The sequence below is a fragment of the Helicoverpa zea genome, chromosome 29 (assembly GCF_022581195.2).
Source record: "Helicoverpa zea isolate HzStark_Cry1AcR chromosome 29, ilHelZeax1.1, whole genome shotgun sequence".
NCBI classification, from domain to species: Eukaryota; Metazoa; Arthropoda; class Insecta; order Lepidoptera; family Noctuidae; genus Helicoverpa; species Helicoverpa zea.
In genome coordinates, this window is record NC_061480.1 from 1,962,389 (window position 1) to 1,975,167 (window position 12,779).

Below are 12,779 nucleotides of genomic sequence, written 5' to 3' on the forward strand. Positions count from 1 at the left end.
GCTTATCAGATTGAACCACTTTTGCTAAAACGTCATATCTTCATATGCTATAGTCTAGCTGGACTCCTGGAGTTCCACATCAGGTGTTTTACACCTTCAATTTGTATAAGTCAACAGAGAGTGCTTATCAGATTGAACAACTTTTGCTAAAACGTCATACCTCTATATGCTATAGTCTAGCTGGGCACCTGGAGTTCCACATCAGGTGTTTTAGATCTTCAATTTGTATAAGTCAATAGAAAGTGCTTATCAAATTGAACAACTTTTGCTAAAACGCCATACCTGTATATGGTACAGAGAAGCTGGGCTCTTGGGGTTCCACATCAGGTGTTCCAGATCTTCAAATTTATTATCTCAACTAAAAATGCTCATCACATGAAACAATTTTTGCCATGGCACCATTTTTATATCTCTTATAGTTTTGTTGGTCTGTTGGAGTTCTGCATCAGGTCTTCAAGTTTCGAAGATATATTATAGCCTATATGTTGACCAGGCTTAATACTGATACAACAAAGAAAAAATCATTGAAATCCGTTCAGTAGTTCCGAAGATTAGCGTGTACAAACAAACAGACATACAGACATACAGACATACAGACATACAGACAAACAGACAGAATTTTTTTTTTGGATTTGTGCTCCATTACTGTTTCTAAACCCCACCCAATTATTATTTTTTAAATATATTCAATGTACAGACACAGTTTTTTTACAGATTTATTATATGTATATAGATGTTTTTACACTCTTTTATATTATAGGAAAAGGGCAGCTATAAAGCCCAAACTTTTAAGTTTTTAAATAAACAATAGAGTTTCTTCACTCAGTTACTACTGAGTGGGCGGAATCGAGATGTTTCAATAACCGCCTACTTCCGACATTTTGTAGGACAGATATAGCTATCGGCACGGATAATGAGCTCTCGGCGGAAGAGTGGGGATCGCTTTGCGCACTGTACACTTAAGGCAATAAACCAATAAATCACTTCTGCGCAGGTGAAGGTCAGGGCTCAATATCCTTGCCGATGATTATAAATTGGACCGATCTTTTTGCTGTGGAAGTGCACGTTGCACTATTGCTATATATCAGTGTGTTCTATTTTTCTCCTACAAAATATAGGTCACCGATTTATCGGATGAACAAAATCCTATTGGTTGTTTAAAAACTTAAACTAAGCTGCCTTAGTCATTCAGTATAATTCAAAATGGATACTACATATGGACAATATAATACTTATACCCAGTTTCGCAGGTTACTGATAAAGTCTCTGATAGCCTATCAGGAACTTATCTGACAGATAGCATTAACTATCGGATAACTAACAGACATTTTATCGGTAACCACTGAAAACGGGCTTTATGAAAATGCAAAAAAAAAAAAAGATTTTTAACCAACTTCAAAAAAGGAGGTATTGTCCATATTATATCCAGGTAAAGGTAACCTAAGTAGTTCTATACAGACTTTAGTGTTCCTAGGACTTGTAAGGTCAGTTCCACCATCATCATCATCATCATCATCATCATCATCACCCTATCGCAGTCCACTGCTGGACATAGGCCTCTCCAAGTGCACGCCACTGAGATCTATTTTCGGCTTCTCGCATCCAGCTCATAGTTCCACCATATTTAGATAAAACATATTATTTACCACTCGTCCCGTGACAATTATTCGCGCACATGGATAAAAAATTGTCTATATAGCCTTTCTATAGAGATGGATCGCCCAACACTGAATATCATGGACTGTCGAACTGTTGGTCCCGGGTTCGATTCCCGGTACGGTCGGTTGAGGTATGGGTGTTATAATATGTATTTAGAAAATATAATATTATGTAGTACCCATATCAGTTGTGTTAACACCCATAACACCGGCTTATAAATGGCTTACCATGGGGCTAACCGACTGTAGAAAAAGTTTTCCAAAATACTATTATTGTTTATCTGGCAGATTAATTAATCAGCAACTTATCAGGAGGTGGTGGAACCGACCAATATGCTGGTAGTACGTGTATGTGCCTCTCTAGAAATTAAGAATAATGCCTTTAATGTAGCCTTCACAAAATATTTAGACCATATACTCCAATAGAATATAGCAATAGATCAAAAACTATCTAAAATGTACTAAATGTGGATTTCTATAACATATCCGTTGTTTTTGCGATTAGAGATTGCAACTTGACATTATTTCATCATCATCATCTCAGCAATAGGACGTCTACTGCTGAACATAGGCCTCCCCCTTAGATCTCCACAGATACCTGTTGGAGGCGACCTGCATCCAGCGACGACGGCGACCTTTATAAGGTCGTCCTACGCTGCGCTTGCTAGTCCGTGGTCTCCATCCGCATTTGACATTATTTACTTGGAAGTAATGTTAAAAATGCAATATGTAATCATAAACGGGCAAATAAATATTTTGAGTTTGAAATAAATAGATAGATAAGTTATAGAAATCCACGGTTATTCAATAAAAAACATTTCAAAATGTTTACGAGCGTAAGAGACGGCAGTTTCGATATTATTGAGTTTTCGTCAAATACCTATGCTCTGAAGTTAGTAAGTAGTAACTTCACTATGGTAAAGTACAAAAAAATCACTACTGCGCAAAGCTTTTAATAGCTAACTTCAGAACGACAGAGTTATTTGATGAAAACTGTTTCTGCCATGACTATCGTATAGGGTAATTCGGAAATATGACTTAAATATTATATACCTAGATCCAAGGGCTGTCAGATGTCCCTTATTTTCTCGCAAATTAAATATATGCTAAATATAAAAGCAAGCATCATCATCTTCCTGTCCTGATCCCAATTTTATTAGTAGTCGGCGCAGCATGTTTTCTCCTTCCATACTCTTCTATCTGCCGTCATCCCACAAGTAACATTCTTTCTAGCCATTCGAGTGTTTACTTACGGCTAATTTCAATAACTTATCTGTGGATCGGCTTTGACGTCGCTTTTATTAGGGATGTGTCAAAATCCTATCTAGAGATAAGCAAATGAATAAAAAGATAGCTTATTGAAATAGCAGTTAGTCGCTAATTTATCTTTTAAGTTTTATGTTTGGCTCCAAAACTACTGAACCGATTGAAAAATTATTTCACTGTTGTAAAGCTACATTCTTCCCGAGTAACATAGGCCATATTTTATCCCGGTACGAGCAGAAGTTCTCATGGGACGCGGGAAAACGGCTTGTTAGCGAGAAAATTAGGTGATATCTGACTATCCTGGGCTCTCAAACTATATTTTTACCACTACTCATATAAACATTTAGAAGTAATGTGTATGTAGAAAACGCGTATTCCTTAGTTTATAGTAACTACATAATATTGTAACTATCCCACTGATAAAAAATAGTATTTTTGTCGAAAAATATCTATTCTAGACTAAAATGTACGGGTGTGTTAATACTCCGATTATTTTTAAGAACTTTTTAATTTGTAAAAATATTATACGAATATTTAATTATAAAGAATGAATTTTGTACAACTGACTTTTTCTGTAAATAAACTGCATTTTTTATATAAAACTTAAATATTGTTTTATTTATTCACCTTTTTGTTCCAGCTGTATTATATTGTTATTTACTCAATTATACTTTTTAATGTTTAATAAAAATAAAGTACCTATATATTAAAACAAAAAGAAAAGTTTCCTCTTTAGGGACTACTCACACTTATTCAGCTCTATTCAGCTTATGTCCATAGAAAACAACGATTTTGTATGGAGACGCGTACGCATCCATTCAGCTTTCCGCGTTTATTCAGCTTTCGCGGCAAACAAGTATAAAATGAGAACAGATGTGTTTTTATCATGCGAGTGCTTTAGATGGAGATCAGCGCTGATCTGCCGCATTCAGCGCTGTTCCGCCGCGTTCGACGCTGAATGGGGCGGAACAGCGCTGCACACGTATGGTACTCAACTCCTTGTCGACAAGTTGCAACCTGCATAGCTCCTGGATAGATTTGATTTATTATTACGTAATTATTATGAGTATCATTCTCCTTGAATTTAGTATTATTTTGTTTTAATTGGGGTACCAATGTCGCGTATTCTCCAACCTTTCTATTTACCCAAAGTGGGTCGACCCGCTGTCGTTTACGTTTTAATTTTTTAAGCTTATTATTTTCTATGTCTTCTGCAAGTAACGAAACGACAAAAATATCGCACATAGAACTGTCCATGTTGAGGGCACAATACTAATTGAGTAGCTGACCGTCTTCGCAGCATATTCAGCGCCGTACGCACTCTTACGCCGCTGTACGCCGCTGATAGAAGTAGAGCTGAATAAGTGTGACCAAAACCGTTCAGCGAAACGCGAATAGAGCTGAATAAGTGTGTGTAGTCCCTTATTGTATCAGCACAGGTAAAAACTAACTTCCGCCGTCGATAGTAACAAACATTCACAAAACTTTATAATATTAGTATGATAAAAAGTGCAATAAAAACCACAAAAATAATAACAACAGTTTTTAATATAAGAATCACACTTTCAACAATCAGACAATATATCCTTTAAACAATACCTACAGTATTATATAGGATAAGATGACCAGTGAGTAGTGATCAATACTTGAACACGATTAAAGTAATCGAGATTTTTAAAAATCGTTATGAGAGTAAAAAGTGGTGATGGCAAAGAACCAACCTCTCGAGTATGAGGGTGTGGGTTCGATTCCAGGTCAGGCAAGTACCAATGCAACTTTTCTAAGTAATATTAGACACCAATTTGAGCAAAAACGCATTGAGCAAGCGTGGTGATTAATGCTCAATCCTTCTCCGTGTGAGAGGAGGCCGCAGCCCAGCAGTGGGACGATAAAAAAAAGGCTGTAATCATGAATAGAATCATGTAGGTATTCAAGTATCGGTCACTCTATGTAATCTTTACTGAACAAAAAATACATAAAATTCTTTTTAAGCAATTCAATACATTCAATGTTTACCTAAGTCAAGATTCGGTAATAATATACTTCAAAGTAATTTTTGTGCTTACCCTGTTATAATAGGACATTCGATATCAATAAATGTTATTTAGGTACATTCATAACTTAGGCCTCTGCCTCGAATTTTGCGGGCAGCGGGGCGGCGGCGGCGGCGGCGCGGGAGCGGCAGGATCTTACGCGTATAATCAAATGGACCGGCCCTCGAATACAGCGGCGCGGGAGCGGCGCGGCGGCGGGCAACGAGCGGTGCGCTCCAGTCAAGCGGTGACCGCCCGCGGTGGGCGTCTGCATTGTAGGCATAATGTTATACATTTTTTTTGTGACGTATCAAAATGTCTTCGGACGTGCAAGAGCTAATTATTTCGGCCATCTTTGAGAGGACACCCATATGGAACAGCAAACACAACAGAACACAACACTACACTGCTATAGCGCCGCGCGATCTGCCCGCTAGTTTCGAGAACAGGTATGCGTTGCCCGCCCCGCTCCCGCGCCGCCGCCGCTGCCGCCCCGCTGCCCGCAAAATTCGAGGCAGAGGCCTTATGAGAAAAAATATAAAGAATAAAATTAAGTAAAGTCGGATTAACTCCCAAAAAAAAACATAGCTTAGTCATCTTTGGTCATAACCAGAAAAAAATAATATTTACATACATTCAATGATACTTGGGGTATCATCATCCTCCGAGCCTTTTTCCCAACTATGTTGGGGTCGGCTTCCAGTCTAACCGAATGTAGCCGAGTACCAGTGCTTTACAAGGAGCGACTGCCTATCTGACCTCAACCCAGTTACCCGGGCAACCCAATAACCCCTTGGTTAGACTGGTGTCAGACTTACTGGCTTCTGAATTCCCGACGACTGCCAAGGATGTTCAGTGACAGCCGGGACCTACAGTTTAACCTGATGACGAACACGCCGTCATATTTATGCAAAGTATAAAATAAGAACAAAATAATAAACATGATATAGGTAAATAAATACCGTTTAAGATTCAATCACTCATTACAAACTACTTTTCTAAAGAACCTTTCTGTATACTCATTAGTTTTTATTCTCATCAATCGAAACCAAAATCGGTACAGCTGTGTCATGTTATTATTATAATCATCGGCACGAATCTTGAGCGCTGACCTTCACCTGCGCAGAAGAAATTTATTAAGTCCCTTTTTTTGGTATGAAGTGAGGCGCGGGGACGGGCTAAAGCGGTGATTGGCCCGCAGCGCATCGCGTCATAGCCGTCACTCGGGATTGGTTCTTTTCTAATAAATCACTTCTGCGCAGATGAGGGTCAGCGCTCAAGATTCGTGCCGATACCTATAGCCGTTTTTAATCATATTTTTTTCGCATGTACTTTAGACAGAACATAAAATCTAAGTCAATTTACAAAACCAAATACATATTTTGAAAATAAAAACGAGATCTATAAAACTTTCAAACAATACCAAATCAATAATTTTGTAACAAATATATATCTAAGGTTGGTTCTAAATGCTAGCTGCCGACTGCAACTGCCGACCGCACTTGCAGCGACTGCATGAAATCTGTTGATATCTGAGGGCGACTGCACGTGCTGCTGCCGCTTCGATACAAAACGGTTTCATGTACATACATACAAACCAGGGGCCTGATTCTTGCTAAGTAAATAATGTGACAATTGGATATCAATTAAATCTCAATAGCAGTTTTAACCTTAGCGGGCATTCTGCTATTAATATAAGACCAATCGTATTCCAATAACATTTCATTGGTTTGCGATTGGTGTGCTATTTTGGTGATTTTGGTCTATACGGTAGTTTGCTCTACAATCATATTGCTATCGTAAATCATTTGCAGACAATGTGATTCATTATTGAATTACAGAAAAGGATAAAAACGTGTAAGTATTTAAAAGAAAAAACAGCAGAATGCCATATACGCTTCAATCGTAATTGGATTTCAGTTGGATATCAATCGTATGTCGCTTACGTAAAATTAGCAGAATTAAGACCCAGCAGTACAGCTGCGGTCGATTTCATGCAGTCGGCAGCTAGGATTTGAAACATACCTTACTTGACCCAATATTTTTAGCCCCGTCTAATATACTAAATCCTATCATGAGTTTTCAAATGCCTATGCAATGTTGACCGTTCACTCGTAGAAAAGCTACATACACCACAGCAGAAAGGTTTCTCACCGGTATGCGTTCTCTTATGTGTTACCATCTGCTGTTTAACATGCGTTGCATACCCACAATCACATTTCAAATCTTTAACTTCATCGTAATGTAGAATGAGGTCCTTCAGATCTTTGAACGAGCACTCGCACTCCGTACATTTATAAGGAGTCCCTTTCGCATGAATGCGCATATGAACTTTCAAACTCGACTTATTTTTTGTGAAATAAGTGCATTCGTGGCATCGTTGGTATCCTTCCGGGGTCAAATTCTTGTCACAGTCCGTGCAAGGTTTGAATATAGGTTCCCTCTCACATTTGTGGTTTGGAAATATTTCTCGGTTCATAGTACGGTAACCGCATGCCTTGCAGTTATAAACGGCTCTTAGTTCTGTTATTTTGATGTTTCGTTTGCGTGTTTTTGTAGGCTTTTGTTTCAGTTTCTGTAAGTCTGTTTTGGTTTTCTGTTGTGCGTTTTGCTTAAAGGCTCTGCGGTGGTTGCTGGAAGTAATTGAAATTGGTTTATTAGGATTTTCTGTCATAATACTATGAGGTTGAAAGGTAAAGTTTGTTTCATTATTATATTGTAAGGGGCAGTGGTACTATTAGTTAGATTTGAAAAATTATTCAGTGTTTGATAGCTCATTTATTAAGAAAGGCTATAGCCTATAAAATTCTTAAATCTACCTGACATCCTCTGACTGTCACTGTGGAATTGTAACTAATGTTTTTAAGTAGCATTCAGGAGTCACCTTCCTAGAAACGGGGGTGTAAAACTGATAATTTTTGGGCTCTGAGCTGCTTGTGAAAGTTTCTAAAATCAGGAATCAAACTCAGGACACTGTACACTGACATTCATGCTATGCTACAACCAGACCAATGAGGCAGTCAAATTCTTTATATAAATCCTTTGTCAATTGGTGACTTAGGAAACCAAAATCCTAAAGATTACAAAGGACAATGGGCGATTCCGGTCCAAATGTCCACCACGAACGAGACCTATATGGCTAGATAGCCCGTTAAATATAGAACATTTTTTGTTATGAAAGTAAAAAAAAATATAATGCCAGAAAAAAGTTATAGCAAAATGAAATAAAACATTTTATAGATTTTTTTCAATTACTTTTCGTGATGTTCGATTTTCGTACTTTCTGTAACTTCTGACAAAATAGAATTTTCATTATTAGAGAGAAGACACCACCAGTTACATCGAACATTCTTAGATCCAGGCACCGCTCAGTATATTCAAGCACTTCTGGCGCCTCAATTGGTTAGTACCTACATCCATCGGGCAAAAAAATATGGGCTGTTTATATGCAAATGTGTGTTACTCAGCTACGTTTTAGATAAATAGCGGAAATCAGAGTGGAATAAAATAAAAAATAATAGTGATAACATAAAAAAACTACCAAAAATTAAGAATACATTTTTGGCTACAACTTTTTTTGGCATTGTTTGTTTTTACTTTCTTAGTAAAAGTTACTCTAAATTAAGTGGACTATTTAATTATATAGGTCTCGTTCGTGGTGGACATTTGGACCAAACTTCATACATTCTTGCCCAATCTCCTTTTTAAAATCTATTTAAATACTTACAAATAATTATGGTCGCTCAGATGATAGTAGAACACTTTCTTAGCATTAGATCTGACGTAACAGTGTTCCTTTACAATATCGTCCCCCACAATATCCATATTGCTTCTGGTTATGATTTCCTCGCGAAGGTCTGTGTGCTGTTCAGTGCGAGACTCTGGTTTGATTGCTAACTCCATTATTCAATGTTGGGTTTTAGTGAAGAGTTACAATTTGGGAGTATTTCTGAAAAGGCATCACAAGGTTTTTCTTCAATTGGTTGGATAATAGATATCAATGCAACTTTTCTAAATTTGTATGTACTTTTTAAGTATATCTTAGACACCAATGACTGTGTTTTGGATGGCCAGTTAAACGGCAGGTCCCGGCTGTCATTGAACAGTCTAACCAAGGGGTGTTGGGTTGCCCGGGTAACTGGGTGGAGGAGGTCAGATAGGGCAGACACTCCTTGTAAAGCACTGGTACTCAGCTGAATCCGGTTAGACTGGAAGCCGACCCCAACATAGTTGGGAAAAAGGCTCGGAGGATGATGAGTTAGATCAGTGGTTCTTAACCTTTTTGGCATGAGGGACCACTTTACCAAAAGTTTGTCTTCCCAGGGACCACCGCAATGGTTTACCTAAATTGAGGGTTCTTTGATAAAGAATACGAGCACACTTTATAATTAGCACTCCATTTCTTTATTATTTAGCAAAAAACTAAAATTTACACATTTTAATGAGATTTTTGTGACTGCATTCTCTTAACTAACCTCTGAATTCTTGGTTCAGCACTACTCAAAACTAAACGCATGTCGGCAGTGGCATCCAACAGATTTCTATGCTTGTTTTTAAAAATCAGAAGCTTCGAAAACCCACGTACGTATTTAAATAGCTTTAACTAAATTCTTAATTTACAAACTAAACATTGCGTTTACAAAACGCATGTACCTACTGTCATACCTAAGCAATTAGTTTCCAAATGCGCGAGCGAAGCGAGCGCGAAATTTTTTTTCGATTTCAAACCAAACATTACGTAAAATGTGGCCCAAACGTACTTTACTTTTTGTTTGTTGACAAATTCAAAAACAAAGGCACACAGTTTTATAATGCGCGAGCGAAGCGAGCGCGAAATTTGCATTATTTTTTAAGACTCAAAGCCAAATTACGTAAAATGTAGCCCAAACATATTTTTTTTTCTGTTAGACAAGTAAGATGGATCTTTTATACGTCCATGCGAAAACCCCTGTTCGCATAGATAAGTCGTTAAAAATAAAGTTAGATTAGCAACGTTGCGAAGCAATGCTTCGCGGACCACTTGGAATGCCTCCAGGGACCACCAGTGGTCCGCGGACCACCGGTTAAGAACCACTGAGTTAGATAATAGATAGGATAATTACATAAATAATGAAACAATGGTGTCTTTATTCCATCAAATAGAACGTCAAATAATATTTGAACGAATTCTCAAAACATATAAAGGCAACTAAGACATTATAAGAATGTTGTGTCAACTAGGAATATGCTTTACAAGTCTATTTTCTTTTGGTAAATATAAAAAACCGTATGTTTTTCTAACCTCAGTTTATCCAAGTAAAAACTAAGTTATTAACTTCGTGCAGTAATTAACTTGGCCGATAAAGATTTCTCAATAAAATACCAACATCAGTAAACTATTTATTTTTACAAAGACACACATCAACCATTTCAAAATGAAAAATATGATCGAAAATAACGTCGTATGTAGCAAAAACTTTCCGTAATATAGTCGTAGAGCTATATAAATATAGTTTTCATGGTAAATTTAACATTATTTCTGCTTAAAAACCAATGATATTATATCCTGACATTTAAAAACAGTTTTTCTTTACGTTTTGACATAACTACGAACACATTTTAACTTTTATCAAAATACTTATGTAAACACGATCTTTTGTCGTTTTACACACATTTATTACGTACCTGCGTTATTTAGCTTCACAATTAACTGTTTTTCAAAATAATTGTGCGTTTCTATAACTTATTTATTACTTTTTTGTGCATCAATTGAAGTTGACTTTGCAAAAAAACTTGCTGAAAAATATTTTGCATAGACATAAAAATACACGCTACAGACAATTCTAGTGATGTGAAGTAGTTCGGTATCGTTATGAGATATCGATTTTAAGAATCGGAAACAAATTGTGTAGTGGATTCGATTAACTCCCTTTGGGCTGGGCAGCAAAAGTGTCATTTATGTGTCTTCCAGCTAGAAATCAAAACATAAATCCACGCTTGTGGAGCATTAAAAGCCCATCTCTGAACTTTCAGGTTTAAAGTGTTAGTATGCTAACTAAACCAGAACTCTTTATAATTGACATTATTCTGGGATAAAGCCAGGAAGTACAAAAGGACAAAGAAACCTGCTTATAACTTAAAGACAAGATGGTATAAATATCTATTTCATTATTATATTTATGAAAATCGATATATTTGTACAATTAGAATCGATAAGAGAATCGCATCTACCATCACTAATTTGACGTCACTGTCATGAATTCGTCACACATTTTTATATTGGATGACAGATTAATGTTGCTAGTTTTACCGCATTTATACCATAATAGTAGAATAGAAAATATTTTTTCGCAAATATAACTACGGTACGAGTTTGATAACGATTTGCAAATTTTTTATTTACTGTTGTTTTATTGCTCTATAATGATGTCCTCCTAGCCTTTTTTTGGCTACGGTGGCTGTTCTCATATAAATAGATCAGCCAGCCGAGCAGGTTATATCATAGAGCACGCGCATTTGCTTGGACAGGTGCACTCACTATTCCTCCACTCGCATAGCCCGATGGGGCGACAATCCGACACCACCGCTGCACCGGAGAGAGATCACATGCAGGACCAACAGCAACGTGCTCTCCGATGCACAGGTGGTCTAATACAGAGGTGACCAATAATCAACAACAGAGTTTTATGAAAATATCTTTATTTTCAAATAATTTATCATACATAATACATTATTTTCTTATCTATAATTACTTAAATAATAATATAAATTAACTTAAAAGTTAAAATAAATGTTATAAATTCATTTAAAGCGTGCAATATTATTGTCTCATTTATAAGTGCATGGATTAAAAATAATCAACAGAAATGATGATGGCCTCCTAGCCGATTATCGGCCAAGACTGTTCTCGTATAAGGAGATCAGCCAGCTGCGCAGGACATGTTATAGTGCACAAGCATTTGCACATAATCAATACTTATTTAACATAGTTTTTAATTAAAAAAAATACAAGGAACTTCACATTTAATGCCTATTCACATAATATTATATAATAGTTATTCTTGGAGACAGACTTATTTATTATTATCCTTGGATTATTTACAGAGATTTGAAATACATAGCTAAACATAAACATAAAGTTAATAAAATTCTAATATTTGAACAACAGCTTTTGATACAAGATTCTTTTTAAATCAACAATAATAGGTACATCTATACATATAATAAAACAATAGGAAAGTCAAAACTGTACATTGAATATTTTTTTAAAAGAATACTTGGGGATTCTGAACCCAAATATGTAGTTTTTAGAATTTTTGTCTGTATGTCTGTTTATCTGTTTGTCTGTATGTTTGTCCCGGATAAACTCAAGAAGTACTGCATGGATTTAAATCAAATTTTGCATGACTATTATCAGGGGGCCGGTTCAACACATAGGCTATATATTATCACGCTATTACCTACGGGGGATGAGCAATGAACGATTAAATGAACGAAATTGGAAAAATTGAAATTCTATATTGCCCACGCAGACGAAGTCGCGGGCAACAGCTAGTACAATATAACATATACAAACCTTGCCAAGCCATTTGTTCAAAACGGTGATATGACAACTGAAATTGGCGCGGTTATCGTTATAGTTAATTTATTATTGTGCAAACTTAATTATTTGTATAAATTATTATTGTGTAAATTTTATATACGGAAAAAGACAATTTTGTAAGTAAATAAACAAAATGGAAAATAATACTAATAAGAAAATTACAATTCGTCTATCATAGATTACTGAAAAACTAAATCCCTATTCTTTTTCTCAGAAATGCTTGAAAAATATAAATAACGT

General features: G+C 36.3%; 1 protein-coding gene across 1 annotated transcript; it reads right to left on the reverse strand.

Annotated features, from left to right (window-relative positions):
• Positions 1 to 5,805: 5,805 nt before the first annotated feature.
• LOC124644066 (zinc finger protein 728-like) lies at positions 5,806 to 10,769 on the reverse strand. The gene is made up of 3 exons (XM_047183269.1): positions 10,622 to 10,769; positions 8,685 to 8,906; positions 5,806 to 7,590 (listed from the first exon to the last, which is right to left on the reverse strand). The coding sequence occupies exons 2-3, from the start codon at positions 8,858 to 8,860 to the stop codon at positions 7,020 to 7,022; spliced, it is 747 nt and encodes a 248-aa protein (XP_047039225.1). The 5' UTR covers positions 8,861 to 8,906; positions 10,622 to 10,769; the 3' UTR covers positions 5,806 to 7,019.
• Between the last annotated feature and the right edge of the window lie 2,010 nt (positions 10,770 to 12,779).

Excerpts from the sequence above, each read along its gene's own strand:
- LOC124644066 (XM_047183269.1), bottom strand. The coding sequence starts at position 8,860 with ATGGAGTTAGCAATCAAACCAGAGTCTCGCACTGAACAGCACACAGAC. Across the intron at positions 7,591-8,684 it reads CTGAGCGACCATAATTATTT|CAACCACCGCAGAGCCTTTA; the intron begins GTAAGTATTTAA and ends AATTACTTCCAG.